General features: G+C 44.5%; 2 protein-coding genes across 8 annotated transcripts in view; one reads left to right on the top strand and one right to left on the bottom strand.

Moving 5' to 3' along the window:
- LOC309517780 (acid-sensing ion channel 2) overlaps positions 1-23210 on the top strand; it is a 394302-nt gene that overhangs the window by 77931 nt on the left and 293161 nt on the right. The window lies entirely within an intron of this gene.
- Positions 405-21540, bottom strand: LOC309517809 (uncharacterized protein). 4 transcript variants are annotated; one of them, XM_082197376.1, is made up of 9 exons: positions 21444-21540; positions 19820-19954; positions 16146-16277; positions 14507-14721; positions 12910-13198; positions 12078-12385; positions 9631-9674; positions 4572-4730; positions 405-545 (listed from the first exon to the last, which is right to left on the bottom strand). In XM_082197376.1, the coding sequence occupies exons 3-8, from the start codon at positions 16275-16277 to the stop codon at positions 4615-4617; spliced, it is 1104 nt and encodes a 367-aa protein (XP_082053502.1). In that variant the 5' UTR covers positions 19820-19954; positions 21444-21540; the 3' UTR covers positions 405-545; positions 4572-4614. The 4 variants fall into 4 exon arrangements, with proteins under 4 accessions (XP_082053502.1, XP_082053500.1, XP_082053503.1 ...); XM_082197374.1 differs by having other exon boundaries at positions 4593-4730; XM_082197377.1 differs by having other exon boundaries at positions 4593-4730; positions 14507-14703; positions 21444-21537.

The following is a 23210-nucleotide window of genomic DNA, read 5'->3' as shown; positions in this document are numbered from 1 at the left end:
GCGTCACTGTGCAGTTGGTTCAGATTAGAGTTGATCAGAAGGCATGTCTTTGAACTGTGGGCCTGAAGAAATGAGAGAAAGGGGGGGGGGGGAGCCAGCCGCCAGGAAAATCAGTTATGTGGCAGGCATGGGTAAGAGTGTAATTGACTAATTAACCAGAGGCCTTGCAAAGGGGAGTGTGTGGTGGTGACAGAGGGTGAGATTGTCCTGACCTAACAACCAGAGAGGCCTTGGAAAGGGCAAAGTGTGAGTTGTAACCTCAATATATGGGCCTGATACTAGTAAGGGTGTAGTTTACATTGTCAGGGTGATGGTTCCTCACGATACAGAAGGCTAATGAATCACACATCCATGGTGACTAGAGACATTTCAGGCATGCACAAATGTCAGATAAAGACACTGTCTATAACCAACCAACAACTTTATTACATTTAGAATTTCAGGTGGGGCAGAGACTCCTGCCCTTTGTGCCTATAGGCTCCTGGTTTCACTCCCCCCTGCGTTTCCTCCCTCTGGCCCGGGCTCTGGCACTCCGCTTGTCCTTCCTTTTTTGAAAAAAAAAGTATTTTTAATTTTTTTAAAATTTTATTGAGAAAAATAATAATACATACAAATAACACAAACACATCTCAAAACAATTAACACAAATATATAATACATATAGTCCCTACAAACTCAAACAAGACACCTTACCCACCCTGTGACCTCCCTCCACCACAGCTCGACTTCCTTAAATTTTAATTTGATTGTTTCATTGCATTTCTAAGAATCTTCATCCCTTACAACCATTCCTGTTTTCATTTTCATCTTTGTTTTACCTACTTACTTAATCTACACTTACTAGGCTTATATTCATATTCTCACATCTACTTTATATATTTAATCTAAGCATATTAACATATTTTTTTAGAACAGTATTTTTATATGTAATCTTCAAAACAATTCCATTCTAGTTTTAAATTGTGATTTGTTTGGGATCTTATGGCTGCTGTTAGTTTTGCCAACTCTATGTATTCACTTAGCTTAGTTTTTTTTCTTTGGAAGTCCTGAGCATTTTTTTTAACTCATCATGTATTATACATCAGAAGCTTTTAATCTTTTCACAACTCCACCAAGTGTGGATCATTGTTCCTTCAGCTTTTCCGCATTTCCAACATAAGTTGAACTTCAGTTTGTAAATTTTTGCGAGTTTGGTTGGTGTCATGTACCACCTAAAGAACATTTTTATAAAGTTTTCTTTAACAGATTAGCAGGCTGTAAAGTTTATATCTACTTGCCATAGCCTCTTCCACTTTTCTAAATAGATAGTCCTGCCGATGTCTTGGGCCTATTTTATCTGCACCTCCTTTACAAATTCATCCTTTAACTCCCACTCCAATAGGAAATCATACATTTTTGATAGAGGTTTCTTGTTATTTTTTAATAATATCGATTGGAATTTTGAATCTTTTTTACCAAAAACTCTTTTGATATCTGATTTAAAGACACTATTCAACTGATGATATTGGAGCCAATCAGATACATGTTGCCTTAGCTCCCCAAATGATTTTAATTTTAATTGGCCTTGGTCTTCTGTTATCAACTGTCTATACGAGGGCCAGTGTCTTTCCATGTTCAGTTTTTTCACAGCATGTGCTTCCAGCGGGTATAACCACCAAGGAGTTTGGGGCTCCAATAATGGTTGATATCTGGTCCAGACTTTAAATAAAGCATTTCTAAGAATGTGACTGGTCAACCCGCTGTGTACTTCAGCTTTATTATAACTGAGATAGGCATGCCATCCGAATCTGTTACAGTGGCTCTCTAGATCTATGATGCTGTTCTCTCCAATGTTATCCAATCTTTTACCCAAATTAGACATTCCGGCCCATAGGACGCACCTAGTTTTTTTTGGGGGGAAATCAAGGAAAAAACTTTTATTCCCCCCCCCAGGTTTGCGCAGCCACCCTCAAGCTAGAAGAGGGAGACGGAGCGCTCCGTCTCCCTCTTCTGCCTTCAGGGACAGCCTCTCTAGCCTCCGTGGGGCATCGGCTTGCCAGCCTCCAGCCTCCAGATCAGGTCGGGGAATAGTGGCCACCCCGCAAGCGCCACCCTGCTATTCCGAGAGCTTGTGGGGCTGGCGGGGGGGGGGGAGAAGCAAGCTTGCTTCTCCCCCCCGCCAGCCTCCAGATCAGGTCGGGGAATAGCGGAGTGGCGGCGCTCCGCCTCCCCGCTATCCCGCGAGCTTGTGGGGCTGGCGGGGGGGAGGAGCAAGCTTGCTTCTCCCCCCCGCCAGCCTCCAGATCAGGTCGGGGAATAGCGGGGTGGCGGCGCTCCGCCTCCCCTCTATCCCGCGAGCTTGTGGGGCTGGCGGGGGGGGGAGAAGCAAGCTTGCTTCTCCCCCCCGCCAGCCTCCAGATCAGGTCGGGAATAGCGGGGTGGCGGCGCTGCGCCTCCCCGCTGTCCCCCGAGCTTTTGGGCTGCAGCCTGCTGACTGCAAGCCTTGCGAGCCCGTGGGACCTCCCACCAGGCTTGCAAGGCTTGCGGATAGCTTCCTGAAGCCTGGAGAGCGAGAGGGGTCGGTGCGCACCGACCCCTCTCCCTCTCCAGGCTTCAGCTAAAGCCTGCATTCGCCCCATAGGATGCATATATATTTCCCCTTCATTTTTGGAGGGGGAAAAGTGCATCCTATAGGGCGAAAAATACGGTAGTTTCAGATTTGGCAGGGCAAGACTCCCCTCTTTCTTTCATGTCCGTTAATAATTTATATTTTATACGTGGTTTCTTGCCCTGCCAAATGAATCTTAACAAATCCTTCCTCCAGTCTTCAAAACATGATACTCTTTCAATTATTGGTAACATTTGAAAAAAGATACATCTTAGGTAAAGTATTCATTTTGATTATAGAGATTCTACCTAAAAATGATAGTTTTAACCTATTCCATGTCTCTAAATTTTTCTTCACTTATTTCCCAAAAAAATTATAAATATTATCAAATAGATTAAGATTTCTCATTGTTATATCAATACTGTACCTAAATACTTTGCTTTTTTCACAATTTGTAGACCTGACTCAGTTTGCAAATCCTTTTGCTCTTCTTCCAACATATTTACCATGATTTTAGTTTTAGTTTTATTTAATTTGAAACCAGAGACCTTACCAAAGTCTGCTATTTTCTCTATTGCTTTAGGAATACTTTTTCCAGGATTTTGCAATGTTAAAATTATGTCATCCGCAAAGGACCTCAGCTTAAATTCCTTTTTGCCAGTTGTAATTCCTCTTATTTATGGTTCTCTTCTCAGTTCCAAATTTAGAACCTCCAGGGTTAATATAAATAGAGGAGGAAATAGGGGGCAGCCTTGTCTCATCCCTTTTTCGATTGAGAAATGTTTTGACTTCCCTCCATTAATTATGAGACAGGCTTGTTGTTTCTGATATATCACTTTTATACCTCTGGTGTACCTTTCTCCCATCTTAGATTCATCCAAGACTTTCTGTAAAAAACCCCAAGAGAAGTTGTCAAAAGCTTTCTCTGTGTCTATTAGCATGAAAGCAGCTTTTTTGCTAGGTTTTAATTCCAGATATTCAGTTAAATCAATTACAACTTTCATATTGGTTTTCATATGTCTGTTTCGTAAGAAACCCGCTTGGTCTTGATTTATAATATCTTTTAGATGTAATTTTAATCTGTTGGTCAAGATTCCCATAAATATTTTGTAATTATTGTTTAACAATGATATTGGTCTATAACTTCTTACTGACTCGTGGGGGGAACCTTGTTTATGGATCAGCACTATGTTTGCATCCTGCCAAGTCTCTGGGGTCTTTCCATCCTGAATTATTTTATTCATCATATTTTGGAATTGTATAGCTATAATCTTCTCTAATATTTTGTAATGCATTGACGAGGGACCATCTGGGCCTGGCAATTTGCCCAATTTCAGATTTGAAATTACTTGATGCAATTCCATTCTAGTAATTGGTGCATTAAGTTGGTCTACTTTTTCTTCATTGATTTTAGGGATTTCTTTCCCTTGGAAATAACTTATAATTTCATGCTCAGCCTCCGGCCCTGCCTTATAGAGGTTTCTAAAATAATCTAGGAAAGATTTGGTTATATCCTCTTCAGGATCTATTAATTTCCCAGTTTGTAATAGTTTATTAATTTGCATTTCCTTCTGTTTCTTTTTTAGCTGCCATGCCAGCTATTTCCCGGGCTTAATGGCTAATTCGAATTTTTTTTGCCTCATCCATAAAACATTGTTCTCTATTTCTTTATTTAATAATGCTGAGAGTTGTAATTGTAATAATTTAATATTTTGGTTTGCTATTTTATCTTTGGGAGATTTCGCTAATGTTTTCTCTTCCCTTTCAATTTCTTGTCTAATTTGATTTAACTTTGCTTCTCTAATTCTTTTTTGTAATATATTTTGTTGGATATAAAATCCTCATATGAAGGCCTTACTGGTGTCCCATATTATTCTAATATCTGTATTTTGTGCCATGTTAATTTCAAAGAATTCCTTTAGCAATTCTTGAGCCTTTTGTTTTATTTTCACATCATTCAGTAACTTCTCGTTCAGTCTCCAACCTCTATAGTTCTTCTTGTCACCTCTTAGTTCTAGCTCCTGGTTTCACTCCCCTCTGCGTTTCCTCCCTCTGGCCCTGGCTCTGGCACTCCGCTTGTCCTTCCTTGAGCTTCCCCAGGAGCAGGATCTGATGAGGGAGACAATTTTGCTCGGCTTCCTGCCTGATGAAAAACCAAAGAACTGAAAGTCAGGTCCAGGAAGATGCGACTGAGCCAGAGGAGGCTGAGAGGTGAATGGATAGGACTGATGGCAGGGAGATGATGTCCGGGTGGATAAAAGCATATTGTGTGAGAGATGGATACATGTGGAAGAGGAGGGAAGTGATATACTTATGCAGGTAAAGTGTTTTTATACCATGATCATTTAGTCAAATAGGTTTCTTGCAGTCACTTACAAAACCAGAAGTGAGACACATAAGGAAAAAGGGAAGGGGCGGGCGAAGGTTGTGCAGGAGAGGAGAAATGCAAGCTCAGGGTGCTTCTAGACTGTGGCTATTTTTGGGTGAGATTCAATCACATACCAGCAAAATCAGATTGTGCAGTTTTAGTTGATTGGGAGGTCTTGTGGAACAAACCCACTTCCCAAAAAGTTCAGATTTCTTTGTGATAAGGAAAGTGATAGGAAAATGTACCGAAAAGTGTAAGGCCAGATAACTTTTATTATTTTTTATGCAATGCAATCTAACCTCCCCACAAACAAATGATAATAAATGCTCATTAAATAACCAACATTGTCTAATCTCCCTGCAAACAAATCAGAATGATTGCTCAACAAATAGGCTGTCTAGAAACAATCTCGGGTACCAGTTCTTAAAGTTATAGTTCTTTTAATTACCAGCAGGAATTAATGACCGATAATGAATGACAGTATGGCATAGTGGTTAGGGTGTTGGACTAGGACCTGGGAGACAAGGGTTCAAATCACCACTTGGCTATGAAGCTCACTAGGTGACCTTGGGCCAACCAACATCTCTCAGCTTAATCTCCCTCATGGGGGATAATATGGGGAGGGGGAGAGCCAATCACGCCAACTTGAGCTCATTGAAAGATAGGTGGGGTGTAAAAGAACAAATGAATAAGTATTATAGTTCAGGTAACCTGATGAACTGGCTGCTGGTAGGTGGCAACTGGGGGAGGACCAAAGGCAGCTGGCCTGTCAGCAGAGATGGTGGAAGAGCCCTATTGTTCACTTTCTCTCCCTCTGCCCTGCAGCCCGATAGCATGAGAGAGAGAAGTATGTGGTGCACAAAGCTGCCGCATAGCAAACTGTATCATCGCTCTGTCTGGTGTGTTACTTTCTACTCTGCATGGGGTCTTGATGTGGCCCTGGGTCCAGAGGTGGAACTAGCTGCTCCAGCACCCAGAGTGGCGCACGGCAAGAATCCCGGGGGGGGGGCAGCGTGGCGACGTCATCCCCCCCAGGGATGACACGTGGGCCGAACCGCACCCCCCACACCCGTGCCTGGGTCTGTTTTCATATGGTCCTTGGCCTAATTTTGAATGTGTGGTAAGGAGGAAAAATGGGAGGGGGGAGCAAAAGACAGAGGAAGTGCAGGGGGACACACACAAGGAGTTTAAAGAGAGAGAGTAAAGATGATGTCAGTATCTTAAAAAGCAGAGACATCACCTTGCCAACAAAGGTCTGTATAGTTAAAGCTATGGTTTTTCCAGTAGTGATGTATGGAAGTGAGAGCTGGACCATAAAGAAGGCTGATCGCCAAAGAATTGATGCTTTTGAATTATGGTGCTGGAGGAGACTCTTGAGAGTCCCATGGACTACAAGAAGATCAGACCTATCCATTCTGAAGGAAATCAGCCCTGAGTGCTCACTGGAAGGACAGATCCTGAAGCTGAGGTTCCAATACTTTGGCCACTTCATGAGAAGAGAAGACTCCCTGGAAAAGACCCTGATGTTGGGAAAGATGGAGGGCACAAGGAGAAGGGGACGACAGAGGACGAGATGGTTGGACAGTGTTCTCGAAGCTGCCAGCATGAGTTTGACCAAACTGTGGGAGGCAGTGGAAGACAGGAGTGCCTGGCGTGCTCTGGTCCATGGGGTCACGAAGAGTCGGACATGACTAAATGACTAAACAACTGATGGCAAAGAAAGAGAGAGGAAAGCGGATGATTCCACCCACCTTTGGCTGTACCCTACTTATTTTTTTGCTCTGACCCTGCCCATGACTAGCATTGAGCCCCTGAGACAAAGAATGAGGAGAAGCTTGTTCTGATTCTCTCTGACTGTCAAGGGCTGTCTCTCTGTTTGCAAGGAAGGGTCCATTCACATTCGAGAGCCTTTAGCCAAAGCTGCCCTAGATTGAGCCTGGGACCTTGTGTGCAAAAAAATGGGGTGGGGTGTGTGTGGAGGGGGAGGCCTGTGCTCTGCCACTGTGTTGCTTTTCTCCCTCTTCGTTAAGGTAAAGACTAAACGGAGGAGGGGTGTGTGTGTGCGCTAACCATTTCTAGGCTGTCTTGCTCCCAGTCATTCAAGGAAAGGCTGGGCTTAATGCCCTCATTACGGGGGTTTCTTTTAAAGCTACGCGAAGGGCTTTTAAAAATTATTATTTCCCCAGGTGTTTAGAAATTCTTAAAAATTATTCTAATGTTTTTTTAAAAAATGCTGCTTTTATGACTTGCTGCTGGTGGTTTTTAACACTTCTTTCAATTGTGATTGCTTTTGTTTTGCTTGTTGTTGCTTTAATGGGTTATGGCATTTAAATTGCATTGTGCACCACTTAGGGAATGCTAGCTATTGGTGTTGTGTGTGTGTGTGTAGTTATTAAGTAAGTAATTGCAATCAGAGCCTTGAAAAAAAAAGTTTAGAAAACATGCAGCCTAGAAATACACTTAAAAGAGAGCCAGAATGGTGTAGTGCTTAGAGTGTTGGACTAGGACCTAGGAGACCAGCGTTCAAATCCCCACTAAGCCATGAAGCTCACTGGGTGGCCTTGGCCCAATCACAGTCTCTCAGCTCAACCTATGTCACAGGGTTGTTGTGGGGGGGAGGGGGGAGAACTATACATGCCCCCTTGAGTTCCTTGGAGGAAAAACGACTTATCAATGTGATAAATAAACTATATAAATAATAAAATTGCAGAGGGCCAACCCAGTAAGAGCTACCACAGTGTCTTTTAAAAGTTGCCAAGATGCACACGCCTCTGAAAGTCAAGCCATGAAGCCCCTGGGCATGCTCCTCTGGTTGGGAAGTTCCAAAGTGGAGGTTCTCTTCCCGCAAAGTACTTTTCTGCTTCCTCACAGACTTTATTTCAGAAAATGGGTGGGGGGGACGGACTGGGAAGGTTCTCACGTACAGGGGCAGGATGGACACATGGAAGAAGAATTTACTTAATGCAGGCAGGGCCCAGGCCATCGAGAGTTTTTTGTGGTAGTGCACAGATCCTTCGTTTGGGTCTGGAAGCAAATGATACTTGGGTGAGAAATGCTGATCATTACACATGAAGGGAGGTAGGCATGTGGAGGGAAGGCAAGAAAGATGAAGGCTGCTATAAAGCGGGGCTAGCTCTCCCATTAGGCAGGGCGAGGCGGCAGCTTTTGGAGCACCATTAAGGGGGAGAAAATTGCCAATTATTTTCATTACGAGAGGTGCCATTTTGATTTTCTGCCTCAGACACCAAAATGCCTTGGGCCATTTCTGCTAAAAAAAGGAACAAATATGGAAGAGAGAGGCACGGGGGCAGAGGATAAATGGAGGAAAGGAAGAATGAATATATGGCTCAGGGAGAAACAGACGGATTGTTGCAGGACTAGAAGCCCGTGACAGAGCAGAGGGGTTAATGCAGCCTTCTCAGAGTGGGTAGGGCATTCAGAGAGCGAGTTTAAATATATGTTTAAAATGCTGCTGCAGTATTGCATTTGTATAGCATAGTGGACAAACAGGGTGCTTCTGGAATCTAGTGTGTTAGCTAATAGAGATTTTTCTTTCACAAGCTGGTTATTGGTTTTGGTTTTTAAAAAACTTGCACTGCTTAAATGAATGTAGCTCAGTGACAGAGCACATTTCCACACATGTGAAATGTCCCTGGTCCAGTCCTTAGTATTTCCAGGTAGGACTGGGAAAGAAACCCTGGAGAGATTGAGCTAGATGGATCAACAGACTGCCTTGGTATACAGCAGCTTCCTATGTGCCTATGCAGTTTCTGAATGTGTTTCAAGGGCAGCTCCACATAAAGCACAGTACATCACTCTAGTCTTAAAGCAACCGAATACCAGCTCTGTCAAGCCTCCTTTCTCTCTTAGTTGTCACCTGACAGCAGCCATTCCATCAGCGGAAGAGATGGGAAGTAGGACTCATTCCATCAGCTCTGCTGAAAGACCAGCAGAAACCTCCTGCCCCTGCATTGATTCTGTGTTAAAAGAAGTACTAGTTAAGAAATGGTGCCTGAATTTTTCTCCTCCTCCTTCTCTCCCTGTCAGGTTTTTTAACAAATAAATACATAGAGTGTAAGCTTGCAGGCAATGACTAATTGATTGTATATAAACCATTTAAATGACTGTATAGGAGCCACCCTGGGAGCCTTTTTGGCCGAAGAGTGGGGTACAAATGCTCTAAATGAATTAAAAAATAAAATAGAAACTGTGGCAAGATGAGCTTTCTGTAGAAGAGGCTGCAGCTGGCACATCAGCTGAAACTGAGCAAAATGTGAGCTGCATGCAGCCCTCAAGGCCCTTTTTTTGGGCAGCCCTCAGCATCATTTGATGCCGCCCTCTCAGCCCTTGCACTGTCTTCCCAAAGCCAGGTGAGCAAGGTGCTGGGCTTTGGGAAGGAGCCGTAAGAGCTCTGATGGGGTCCTAGAATCATCCTGCCTCATTCCTAAAGCCTAGTTAGTCCTTTCCTAGCTTTGTGAAGGAGATGTGAGGACTCTAGGACCCTGCCAGAGCTTCGCACCTCCTTCCCAAAGCCTGGTCCTCTCTTAGCTCTGACCATACAGTATGTGGTGGTTGTTGCCCAGGCAGTCTGTCTATGTGTTTGCACTGGGGTTGGGTAGGTGGGGAAGTCACAGAGAAGTGAGATTTTGTTCGATGGTGCAGACATCTCTCCTACCTTTCTCTCCTGAGCTGCTTCGATGGCTTTTTATGTCAGATTTTCTGAAATAAAAACAGTGCACCTCATTAGAAACCCATGTTGTTTGACTCCATAAGACCATCCCCCAATTTCTGTCTGCACAGTGAAATAAGATGCACAAACATGCATGCACTCCTGTACAGTTGCCCAAAGCGCTCTCTCTCTCCTCTCTGCCACAAATATTTAACATAGGATTGTGCACATGACAGTAAAAAAAATTAAAATGCCATTGAGCCACATCTCCATGTTAACCTGAGATAGAAAAAGAAAACAAATGAACTTTCTGTTGGTTTTCTATTTGTACTGCACCTTATTCAAGCTAAAAAAAATTTGAGGCCATAACTACTCCATCTGCTACCGCTGAGCTGCCAAGCTCTCCATCCCTCCACCTGTAAGTGTTTCAGGACACTCACCTGTGTCAGGGCACCATCATATCCTGCGTCCCGCCAACCCCAAACTCTGAGGGGAAGACCCAAGCAGCATGAGTAGATATTTGAGCAAGGAGAGCAGTATTAGCCAGGGAGCTGTCCAGCAGTATCTGAGCTGTGAAAGCAGGTCCAGTATGTGGTGAGCTGGAGCAGCTAGGGCACTATATTAGACTTGGCTACCAGGCTTCTTCCTGGTAACTCAGCAGGATCCTGATCTGCAGTTCATACCACTGCTTGCCTCTTCCTCTGAAGTATTTGGGCTCATCCAGACTTCCTTTTGTGTCTAGGCACAGTCCCACGTTATAAAGCTTTGAAAAGCACCATGTCCGAGTGCTTGCTTTTTTTTTTTTTTGCCTTGATGCTTTCCTTACAAAAACTTGCTCTTTACCTCTGAATCGGAGCAAACAACAATCTGCAGAAAACCGGAATTGCTGTTTGTTCCTATTTGGCATTAAAGAGCAGGTTTTCAAAGGGGCAGTGGTGGAGCAAAAGAAAAAGTGCTCTTTAAAATGAAGACCTGTGCCTAGAAAGCACGGCACAAATGGAAGTGTGGATGAGCCCTTTGTTTGTTTGTTTGAAACATTTGAATATCACCAACCTATTTGGATTTCAGGCTGGCACACAATCCATTTATATCATAACATAATAAGCAGCAATATAAGAATGCAATCCTCTTTTTTTTAAAAAAGTGACAAAAACAAGAACCAAGCTGTAGCAGTTTATAATCCCTGGGTGAACAGAAATGCTTTTGCCTGGCTCTGAAAAGAGCACACCGCTCTGCGCTTTTATGGCTTATTGATGTCTCCCAACATTATTATTATTTCCTGATGATAACACTAAAATGAGAAATTGAGGGGAGGTAAGTGTCTTGCGTTTAGATTCAACTTGTTCTCATTTCAGGAATGAAGTTCCTCTACATCAAAGCCTAAGCAAATATCAGGCCACTGAAGAAGGCTCTGTTGAAAAGCTTTTGGCCAAATTGTTATTAAGGAACACTCATTTCCATATGCTTTAATGGGCCTTTTGCCTTTATAAAGGTGATAAGAATGCTTGCTTTAATATTTTTACCCTGACTCTTATGAGTGGGATAAAATTATTTTTTATTACATAAACTTGATACAGTTCTTCTCCTTAACATTTTAAAGTTGAGCATGGTTAAGAATAAGGTAAAACTTGGAAGTTTCTGCTGAAAGGGTTGCAACATAGGCACCTGGGGAGCATCTTTTTGGAGAGGATTCTGTAATTGAGGAGGGTAGAGGAAAGCCCTCTCCCTTGTAATTAAATAGTGTACATGCTGAGCTTCAGTGTGTTCTCTGCTTCTGGCACCTCAAGGGTGATAGTGGCAGGTCCAGAGCTAGGGTGGGCTTTTTGGGAGGTTGCTGGGTCCTTCACAATTCCAGCCTCCTCAGGCAGGGTGTGGGCTGGGAATCCCGGGAATTCCTCTGGGAATCCTGATGCTCTGTGGTTCCAGACAATCTGGGCTGGGGGATGGAGTCTACTGTCATCTGGAGGCCATGATGATGCCCATCCTTGTTCTAATGGAATGACTCCAGTCATCATGTTAATGATTGAGGAAGGGAGACCATGGAAGTAGTATATCCCCCATGCAACAATAGCAACTTCCCCAGAATCCTCCCCAGTATTTTCTAAGCAGGGTCAGCCCAAGACATTTTTCTGCCTGAGGCAAAGGACAAAGTTGTGCAGCCCATGCCCAATTCCCCAAGTATAGAGGCAGGTTGAATCTTTCTTCAACACTTGTAACAGTATCCTCCACCACTGTTGAGATTGACAGGCTAGTTTAGGCGGTGTGCACAACTCTGTCTTCCATCAGATTGGAATGGCCAGGGGGCTGATGCTGCTGATCCCACCTCCCAGCCCTCAGAAGACACTGCCTTACTCTTCCCAATGGTAGGACTGGTCCGGAGAAAGATGAGAGACTGCACAACTTTCCCAGCTATGCACTCTCCCTGAGGCCACGCAAGCTATCCCTCTTGATACCTCTTAGTCTGAGAGCCACTTTTCTCGCCAACGTAGCTCTTCCGGTTGGGACTCAATTCAGCGGCCTCCTTTTCTGACTTCTCAGCCAGTTCCTGGGCCTCTAGAGGCAGTTCAGGATCCTTTGTGAGTGTGTTCTCTGATCTGGAAGGCAGTGCTGGTGTTAGAGGCTGGAGGCTGCCCGAGCTGTCTGAAGATATGATTGGCTCACATGTTTTCTTGGTCTCAAATTCCTGGGCACTGGCCATTTTGGTGGCAGTGTGAATATTCCAATTGCGCTTTCCTGAAGATGCATGTTTAGGAGATGAACTCTGAGAAAATGGAAAATGGGGCATTCAGCCAGGGAGAAAGATGACCAAAGAGTCATGACTTTCAGCTCCAAATCCCACCCTCCATGTACAGATATTGCTCCAGTTCTCTAAACCACCAGCGAGGCAGCAGGAGGTTGGGCTTTGAAGCCCTTGATGTCCCACCTGAAACACAGGTACAGGGTTCATCCTTAACCCACTCTTCCCCAGGATGCAAACCCAGATATAATAATGATAATGATAATGATGATGATAATAATAATAATAATAATAATAATAATAATAATAATAATAATAATTTATTATTTATACCCCGCCCATCTGCCTGGGTTTCCCCAGCCACTCTGGGCGGCTTCCAAAAGAATATTAAAATACTGTGATACATCAAACATTAAAGCTTCCCTAAACAGGGCTGCCTTCAGATGTCTTCTAAAAGTCTGGTAGTTGTTGATATATAAGGCCTGCTCCATTCCCCTCTTCTTCCCATTCTGTTCCCCACCAATTCCCAGGGGCCAGAGCTTACTGACCTTGAGAGCATTCTTCACTTTGCCTTTGAGAGGCAGTGATGGGGCTGACGAACTGGGTTTCAGGCTTTTGGGCTTCTTCCCTTTCTTCTTCTTCGGATGCTCATCAAGGTTTTCTTCGGAGGGCGGCCGCAGCATTTGGACAATCCTGACCCAGGCATCAAAGAGATCACCCCGCTTGTCTGACTCACACAGCTGGAGGTAGAAGGTGCGGCCACTCACCAGCTTGAACCGCAGCTGCTTTTTCTCTGCATTGTGGATGCTGATCTTGACGTAACGCAAAGGGAATAACCTGCATAGGTGTGTGTGTTGAGGAAGTGAGATTGGGAACAGTTAAGGCTTTAAAAACTGCAGCTTACTGTTCTGCACCACTGAAATGATCATCTGTAAGGAAGAAAGCAATGAAAGTTAATCTGTAAGAAAGCAGATGCTCTGTCTCAGTAGCTCAGCAGCAGAGCATCTGCTTGGCTTGCAGAAGGTCCCAGGTTCAATCCTGGGTCATCTCCAGGCAGGGCTGGGAGTGTTTTCTGTGTGAAACCCCGGAGAGCTGGTGCCAGTCAATATCGACAATACTGGGCTAGGTGGACTGTTGATATGAATCTGTACAAAGCGATTTCCTATGTTTCTATGTGTACTCTTTCCAATCCAAGATAATTTATTCATTTGTATCTTTAATAGCAGGGAGGATGAATCATGTGGTCTAGTAGTTTGAAATACTTGTTATAAGCTTGCTCATACAGTGGTACCTCAGGTTACAGACGCTTCAGGTTACAGACGCTTCAGGTTACAGACTCCGCTAACCCAGAAATAGCACCTCGGGTTAAGAACTTTGCTTCAGGATAAGAACAGAAATCACACGGCGGCAACACAGCAGCAGCGGGAGGCCCCATTAGCTAAAGAAGTACCTCAGGTTAAGAATAGTTTCAGGTTAAGAACGGCCCTCCAGAATGAATTAAGTTCTTAACCCGAGGTACCACTGTATACATTTTGAAAAGCCCAATGTTGTGCGATTTCATGGAGTTGTCTTCACAGAATTTGCATTAGGATGCAAATACCAACTCCCCCCCTCAAGTTAGCCTTACTCTGGGGTTAGTTTCTCAGCTGCCAAAAGGATAGGGAGAAACCTGGGGCTTACTCTTCACTCATCTGTGATTTCACCAACGAAGCAAAAGTTTTAGGAAGAACAAACCTCCAGTGCTTGCTGTACAGGAAAAAAAGAGTCTGCTTTTGCCACCATCCTTTTCATGTTGAAGTCATGCTAGTACAATGATAACTGGAATTTTTGCCATCAACCTTTTACAAAAACAATCATCCTCAAAGCACATGGCTGTTGGCATTTCAAGCAGGGAGGCATCCCCACAATATCCTCCAATTCAGCCACAGGTTTGCTGGTGATGAGGACACACAGTTCCCACTAAAGCCATTTGGGCAAATACAGAACAGCCAGAACAGGTGAATCTAGGTTCCAGGGCTGAGCCATAGAGACCTGTGACTCAAATTAAGCCCCACTTCCCTTGCTTCCTGTGATGTGCTATGGAAATTCACTGAGCATGGGATATTGTCACCTGGGCATGCCCGATGCCACTGCAGAAAGACTCACCTGGTTAGCTCATATCTTGGTGGTGGGTGACGGTGGAAGATGCTTTTCGCCTTTGTAGTGTGCTCTTCAGATGGGGCAATGGGCCGTGCCAGGAGCAGCACATTTGGGATCAGCAGGACAGGGCTTGTAGAGGTAATGCCAAGAGTCACAATATGCTCCTGGTTGTGGATCTCAACTGGGCCACCTTGTTTGCTGATCTGAGGGTACAAGATAGACTTAACACACAGTTTACCGCCTTCTAAAAATGGACAGTATCTCAACCAGCCTCCCCCAACTTGGTGCCCCTCTAGATGTTTTGTAACACAACAGCAATAATCTCAGATGGTTGGCCATGCTGCTGGTGGGTCTGATGGGAATTGCAGTAGAAAAACATCTGGAGGTTACTAGGTTGGGGAAGTCTGGATGAATCCTTATTGCTATTGTTTGTGTTTGGAGAGGGACTAACCTGCAGTGGAAATTACATGTACTTTCCTTTGCTGCCTGCCCTTTAAAATTTTATTTTCATTGGGTGATAGTCAACTAATTTTTAACCAGTATAGATTCAGGACAGACAAAAAAAAAAGCACTTCTTCATGCCTTGCATAGTTAAAACTATAGAATTTGCTCCCACAGGAGGTAGTGATGGCCAGCAGCTTAGACAGTTTTAAAAAGAGGATTAGAAAATTCACAGAGGATAAGACTGTAAATGGCTACTAGCTATGTTGTCTATGCTCTTCAGTTGGAGACAGTAAATGATTCTGAATACCAGTTGCTGGAAACCACAGGAGGGGAGAGCTCAGGTCTTGCTTGCAGGTTTCCCACAGGCAACTGGTTGGCCACTGTGAGAACAGGATATTGTGCTAGATGTGCCACTGGCCTAATCCAGTAGGCTCTTCTTATGTTCTTATCCACTGAAATTAATGAACATGACTAACTTAAATCCATTCCTTTCAATGGGTGTCCTCTGAGTAAAAGTTAGTTAAATATCACCCTTACAGTATCATATGTATTGCATATGAGATTTCAGTGGGACCTAAGTGCAACGAAGTCTGGATTGAACTAAGTGTATTTGTGGAGAATCTAGTGAATATATAAACTGAATATAATTTCCTTCTGGCATTCTTCCAGCTATGAAGGCTGAAATATATATATGAACGACTTAACCCCAAAGGGTACAAGTTGGTATTTAACATAATTGCCTCAAAATCCATCAACAGACATGGGCTGGTAGCTTGGAACAGAAAAAATGGTAGAACGTTACCAAGTGCCTATAGCTGGTGAGCTGCATTTGCCTGATGCATCACAAATCATGCAGGCTTGAACTAATCCCAAACAACCAATCACAACTAATCTGTGATGTGTGGATAATAATTCAGGGGTAGCCAACCTGGAGCCCTTAAGATGTTGCAGTACAACACCCACCATCATTGGCCATGCTGGCTGGAGCTGAGGGGAGTCGTAGTCCAACAACCCCTGCAGGGTGCCATGTTGGCTCCCCTTGGAATAATGATACACTAGCCAAGAGCAGAACTTTTAAGGCCCCGGAACCTATCATTTTAGGAATGAAACCATTTACCTAGCCTTGCTGGCCTGCACCTCTCCTTTGTACCTGTTTAGATTCCTGCCTCCTACACCCGCACCAAACCTCCCAGGGGCTTACCTGGATAAAGTCACTTTCAAACATGGGGGAAAACTGGAACATTCCATATTCCCCCTGGCGCAGCTGGCGCTGGAGGGGCCCCATTTTCCTGGTGAAAAAGGTTTTCCCATGGCTTGCTTCTGTGCCTGGCATCTTGGAAAACAGCAAAGATTAAACTGAGAAATGGGGCCACCTTTTCTAAGCATCTGTCGTGGTAGTCAACTAAGTTTTACTCAGCATAGGCCCATTGAAATCGAAGGTCCCCCACTTGGTCATGCTCATTCAGTTTCAATGTGCCTACCACCCTTGGTTTTCAGATTCAAGTTTCCCCGTGCAAAGTTTGGTATTTGTAGAGGCAATGAAAGCTTTTCAGCTTCAAAATGTGGCCTTTTGCTCTTGCTAGGGTAGTGAATGCTTCAAATTCAAAATCAATGAAAAGAGCAACGTTTTGTGGGAAGAGTGCTTATTTACCCTGTTGTTATGGTAGGAATCAAAAGCACCCCCCTCCAAGCCTATCTTGCTTCAGAGGGATACAACGGGGCTCAGAAGCAGTGTAAATTGAATATTATACCAACATACTATTCTAATTCCAGGCCAAATCCAGTGCTAGCTTCAAACCTTTAGAGCACCTAAACCAGGGATTTGGAACCTCACCCTTGAAATCAGTCCTCTAGGCCTCTCTGTTTGTCCCGTGGGACTCTTATCCAACCACACCCCTTTCCAGGCTGCACCCTTAAATGGCTCTGCTCTGTGGAGATGTGGAACCTGTGACTCTCCCAAATATTGCTAAACTGCAACTCCCATCAGCCCCAGCAAATGGCTAGGGATGGTGGGCCCTGGAGGGGGCAAAGGTTCCCCACACTTCCTTTAGTTGTACCACCCACCCAGCCCGGCTGGAATATGTACTTGCACTGATGGAGAGAGATGTGCAGGATGTGGTTGTAGGAAGAAACCTTTGGCTTTGGCTGTACAAAGCTAAGAGTCACACCTGTTGCTCTGCCCGTTTCTTCCTCTGGCCCTGCCCATCCCTGCCATGTGGCCCCCAGGTGGTTGCCCATAAGGGAGTTTGGCCCTCAGGCTGCAAAAGGTTCCTCACTCCAGCGCTAAACAGTTTGGGACCAGGCAGCATACCTTAAGGACCACCTCCTTCCATGCAAACCTGCCAAGGTAGTCACATTAATGCTGAAAGCTGTACCACACTTCCATTGGAGGTACACAATGCCAGGTATGTGATACAGGGCCTTCTCAGGACTCACTCACACTTCCACTTGTCCCATGATTTCTAGTCACGGGTCCAATAGTGTGGTGGTGGTGTTGTTGTTTGTCGCACCACTTTCCCTGGGAAACCCCACTGTTTACCAGTGAATTGGAACAAACGTCAATCTGCAGAAAACCCAACTTTTTTGTGATTCAGCACTAAACCGTGGGGTTTCCCGGAGAAAATGGCAGGACAAAAAAAAGGAACTTTTGAACCTGTGACTAGAAATCCACAAACAGAAGAAGGACGAGCCCTTTAAATTTGCCTAGGTAGCCCTCCCTGGAGCACTCTGCCTCTCTTCACAGCTGCTTCACAGAAGTGGTGGTGGTGGGGTCTAGTGTGCACCCTCCTCCTTCCTCTTCCTTACTGTCAGCAACCTCTGCCCCCCCTCCATGATTTCCCACCAGACACAGGAGGAGGAAGTTGGCATTCTGATTAACACTGGAGTGGCCGCTTATATATCCTCAAAACAGACAACAAATGAGGGCAGAGTGCCAGCTTGCCCTCCGCCCCCTCCTGAAAAGAGGCAGTGGCTGCTGCTGAGAGGTCAGGGACACAATGGCGCCCCTCCCTGCCAGCTCCCTCCTCCTCCTCCTTTAGCTTTAAACAGGACTTAGGCCAGCTATTTCCTCTGACAGTCCTTCAAATAGACGGCTGTCCTCTGTAAGGTAGGAGACCTGGCCACCCTACAGGCAGCTGCCATAATAGTAATTGCCCACAATGCTCTGAGGTCATGTCGCATCCCTCCACAGCATTGAGGGCAATTACACTAATTACCACTCAGTGCTAGTTTGAGAGCTGAAAAAAGGGGGTCCTGGAGAGTGGCATCATCATCATCATCATCAGGCTCTTAGTAGCTGCCCAAGGATGTCGTCTGCTGACACACTAGGCCTGCTTTCAGCTAGCTGCAAAGACCTGATTCTTCCAACACACACTTGAGCTAGAAGGGGAGGGGGGTTATTGTTTTGTTCTGTTCTTGTTTTTATTATGTATTTTGTCTTATCCTGTATTTTTATGCTGTGAACTGCCATGAGATCTATGGATGAAGGACAGTTTACTATTACTACTGCTGCTACTACTACTAATAGAAGTGAAACTGTTTTTTGTTGGCTGAGCTGCTAATTTTAATATTATTGACGGTCTTTTTACTGTGCCCCTTGTGATTTTATGCTGCTGTCCTTTTAATGATTACATGATTGCTTTTAATGTTATCCAGCTTGAGATGTCTTTGACTGAAAGACAGGACATATTTTATCCTAATAGCAACACAATGAGCATATCTGCATTGCATGCCATTCTAACCCCACCCCCAGTATCAAAGGGATTGTAGTTCTAGTTCTCAGTGTTCTTTATGGTCAGAAATCTCTAGACCTCCTCAAAATAACTAGAAACTCCAGGATTCTCTGGCTAGAACGAATGACCATTAGAGTTCAATATTGCTTTATAAATACAGCCTGTTAATTATAGTAGTTGGGGAAGGCTGGGGGGGAGGGGACACACACACAGAGAGAGAAAGAGAGAGAGAGAGAGAGAGAGAGAGAGAGAGAGACCAGTTTGCCCAGGGCTATCCAGTAAGATCCATGGCTGAGCTGGAATTTGAACCTGGTCCAAAGCTAACACCACCATACCACTATCCTTTTTGCCTTCATGGAAGGGACTGAACCTTTTGCCTGTTATTTGACTCTAGTACTAATAGGATCTTTGGGAGCAGTGGATATAGCTTACAAGCCCTTTGCTGGCACTAAAAAAGCTTCATTTTAGTGGGTTTAAAAGTTCATTTTTTACTGCAAACTCCGGTAGGCCAGGAATAGCTAACACTGTGCCCCCAGATGCTGTTGAACTTCTGCTCTCATCAGCTATGGCAAGCATGGCCAATGGCCAGGGATGATGGAAACTGTATCATCATCATCACCATCACCATTTATATCCAACCTTTCCTCCAAGGCACTCAAGGTGGTGTAAATAGTTCTCCCCATTTTATCCTCACAATAGCCCTGTGAGGTAGGTTAGACTGAGGGTGAGTGACTGACCCAAGGTCATCCAGTGAACTTCATAGCTGAGTGGGGATTTGAACCCCACTAGTCCAACACACTAACCACCACACAGCATTGTTGTTGTAACCAGCAGCATCTGAAACCCTTGCCTGACATTAGCTTCTCCTTTCTTAAGAGTCTAGCTTCACTGGGGGTTCACCTTGGAATCTGTTTTAAATACCTGGGCTCAGACCTAGAACCTTGAGAACAGAACAGAGTGCCTCTGTGAAAATGCAAAGAGCCTTTGTTAACCTCTGAATAATCGTAACTTGGTACCATATTCCTGGGATTAGGGGAAGGACCTCCAGACCAGCAGACACAGCTTCTACAAAGATTTGAGGCCCAGCAATTCTTTTATTTTAAACTCTTAAACTTTTACCCTGTCCCGCACCCCAGACACTTACCTGTGCTCACTCTACTCATGTTATCTTCTTGTCTATCAGATTCTGTTATTCAGAGCCTCCTCTTTTGTCACACTGGCAAGTGTTTTATGACATCACTGATGTCTCTATTGCTTCTTTAGCCCAAGCATTGCTCACCTGGTTTACAGGTGACGAAGTGGGTCAGAGAGATCATATAAAATAATTAATCTATGTAAATCAGTGGCTGAGCAGAGCTTTGAACTCAGACTGCTGTCCAGCAGGATGTAGATGACAAAGCTTAAAATCCAGAGATAAATGATATAAAGTTTGATACAAACTTTAGATCCGTGTGTGTGTGTGTGTGTGTGTAATAACCTGTAGAGAAGGTAGGAAGAAAACAGACCACATAAAACACAATATAGGATGTTAAGTATACTATTAAATAAAGAATTAAAAACGATGCAATTTTTTTAAAATGAGAAATATAAAATAATTATATTAAAATGGTAAAAAATAATAATGTAAGGTGTTAATAATTTTAAAATTAAGGCAAGATCCTGTGCCAACAAGATTGAGTCCCATCAAGCTGCTTTGAATTACATCAGGGAAATAGGATCCTGTTGATCAGGTTCTGAGTTCAGAGGTGTAAGATTCAAGTTCAGCTCCTATATGAGTCCTCCTTTCTGATCACAAGCCATGGGAAGTACCAGCTAAAACATGGCTTTGTAGACGCAGTTGGTTGTGGTTATAAAAGGGCTTTCTCAGTGATAGCCTCAGCTTTTTGGCATGCTATCTATAAGGAGAGGCAGGCAGGTCCCAGCCCTACAGATGCAAATTAGCGGGGGACAGGTCTCCTGAATCTTAAGAGTTGTGTCGAAAGTGGGAGTTTGGAAAGTGCAGGTTTTCTCACCTTTTTATGACAAGTAGGACCTGCCAAAATTACTACTTCCCTGCCCCTCTCCACCCTACTCCCTATAGCTACTGCTGCCTCAGACTGAGAGAAGAGTAGGGCAACCCCAGGCATTCACTTGCTTGCACCACAGCAGCTGCCTAAATTATGGGCTGCAAGGTGGAGGCTTTGGCTTTATTGATCACCTGTCTGCTGTTGCTTTGGGGTGAGGAATGGATCCAGTCAGTGGCCCCCTTAGCCTCAATTCCCCATTCTTGAAATGGACAGAGAGGTGACCAGTTTAACCGTATGGTGTAGTGACAGTGAATCAAGAAATGGAGTATATTGCATTTTATCCAAACAAAAGACCCATCGAAACCATCCTTCTTTTTCCCCAGATGGGGGTGTAGCTGGCAAACCAGCCAAATCTCCTTTGTTATCTGTTGCTTGTGCCTTGTTGAGCCTACTGCCAAGCACCTTAACGGGGTGGACCTAAGTTCAATCATGGAAAGGGGGAGAATAATTCTCCCCCCATCCACTCTCTCCATAACATGCCTCCCTCTTGCTTGTCTTAAAAAAAATTATTCTGATCTATAGCTCCTGAAGCTTTAGTATTTTCTGGAAGGGAAAGATTCTTCAACCCTTTCTTTATTCTGGCTGCTCCTTTCTGCACCTTTTCAAACTCTGTGCTGTCTTTTCTGAGAAGGTGTGATTAGAGCTTCATGTCTCAGTGCCATTGAGCTTGTTGCAAGCACTAGAGAGAATCATGAGGCTTACCTCTTGTTCCTTTTAGCCACACGAGGGTGCTGCCTGAACATTTGAAAGGCTCTATTTAAATGACATGACTATGTTTGCTCATTTTATTGAGTGGGGGGAGGACAATGAGGTCAGCGGCCAGGCAGCAGCATCCAGTGCAGGCATAGTCAACATGATGACCTCCAGATGTTGCTGGACTACAACACCTATAATTCTTGACCGTTGCCCATGCTGATTGTGACTGGTGGGAGTTGTAGTACAAATGTATTGAGGGCACCACATGGCTATCCTTCATCTAGCCAGAGCAGAGTCAGGGCATCTCCAGAAGATGTCCCACAAGGCAGTGGAGGTTTAGCATCCATTTTCTTTCTCTTAGATGGGCTACCTTCCCAGGTTGGTGAGCCTTACCTGTCCCTCACTTCCTTCTACAGCATATGCAGAAACTGCCTTCTTGACCATTGGACCCACCATTATTCTTATCCCCTCAGTCTTCTGAGCCTGTCTTCACATGTGGGGGAAGTCCCTAACTCACCAAGGATTTGAGACCCATCAACTACCCTCACCTGGTTTAGCCAGCCAGTTGAAGCTGTTCCCAGTGTGTAGCCACTGTTACGTGCTGACAGCTTCTAGGAGCCACAAATGAGAACTGAGTACAGGGTGGAGACCAAAGGTGGACAAACCACACCAGAAGGAGCACAACGTGTTCCCCACCAGAGATACCATCCCTCCCCTAACACCCTATACAACTCCCACTAACTCTCAACAATTGATCATAGTGGCTAGGGCTGATGGGAGCTAGAGTGCAGCAGCATCTGGAAGGCCACAGGTTTCTCACCCCTATTCCTAGTCCAGTGCTATCAACTCCCAACTGGCCAGGGTATCAGGCAGGGGTCTCTTTCAGCCATGCTACTGGATAACCTTTTCTTTTTGGAAACTGCAGATGTTAGAGATTGGACCTGTGACCTTCTGAATCCAGAACATGTGCTTTGCTAGGCAATGGCCTCTTTCCATTTATTTATGAACCTTTTAGGTTTATTAACTGCATTATTCACCACAGCAATGTCCACAGCAATGCTTAATATGGTCAATGCAAATAAAGGATCTTTATCTTGCTACTATAAAGAAGACACAGATGCCCGTGAGAAATAACTTAACCAAATGCTCAGATCTTAGTATTTCTAATAATTAGTAATTATTGCAAAGATGATGTGAAATTAGTATTAGAATTAAAGGTAAAGGTAAAGGGACCCCTGACCATTAGGTCCAGTCGTGGCCGACACTGGGGTTGTGGCACTCATCTCGCTTTATTGGCTGAGGGAGCCGGCGTACAGCTTCTGGGTCATGTGGCCAGCATGACTAAGCTGCTTCTGGCGAACCAGAGCAGCACACGGAAACGCCGTTTACCTTCCGGCCAGAACGGTACCTATTTATCTACTTGCACTTTGATGTGCTTTCGAACTGCTAGGTTGGCAGGAGCAGGGACCGAGCAATGGGAGCTCACCCCATCGTGGGGATTTGAACCGCCAACCTTCTGAGCAGCAAGTCCTAGGCTCTGTGGTTTAACCCACAGCGCCACCCATGTCCCTCGAGTATTAGTATTACCCTCATGTTAATATTAACCTAATGTATTGAAGATGCTATGGCTGAAATGGTTCCTTGTCCCAGCTTACCAAGTATGTTCCTGAGTGATGTCAATTTTGATCTAGGATTTCCTAGTTCATAGCTCACTAGGCTGTACTGCAGTGCCACATTTTAAACCTAGGATTGGGTAGCTCTTATTGATCTCCA

The sequence above is a fragment of the Podarcis vaucheri genome (assembly GCF_965113315.1).
Source record: "Podarcis vaucheri genome assembly, chromosome: 13".
NCBI lineage: Eukaryota > Metazoa > Chordata > Lepidosauria > Squamata > Lacertidae > Podarcis > Podarcis vaucheri.
Note: the sequence above shows the minus strand (reverse complement) of the source record. Positions and strands in the feature narration are given on the sequence as shown.

What these genes read in the sequence shown, in the direction of transcription:
- LOC309517809 (XM_082197376.1), bottom strand. Translation starts at nt 16,277, where the DNA reads ATGCCAGGCACAGAAGCAAGCCATGGGAAAACCTTTTTCACCAGGAAA. An exon ending in TTGAAAGTGACTTTATCCAG is followed by an intron (nt 14,722 to 16,145) that starts GTAAGCCCCTGG and finishes CTGTGTGTTAAG; the next exon opens with TCTATCTTGTACCCTCAGAT. An exon ending in CCAAGATATGAGCTAACCAG is followed by an intron (nt 13,199 to 14,506) that starts GTGAGTCTTTCT and finishes ACACCTATGCAG; the next exon opens with GTTATTCCCTTTGCGTTACG.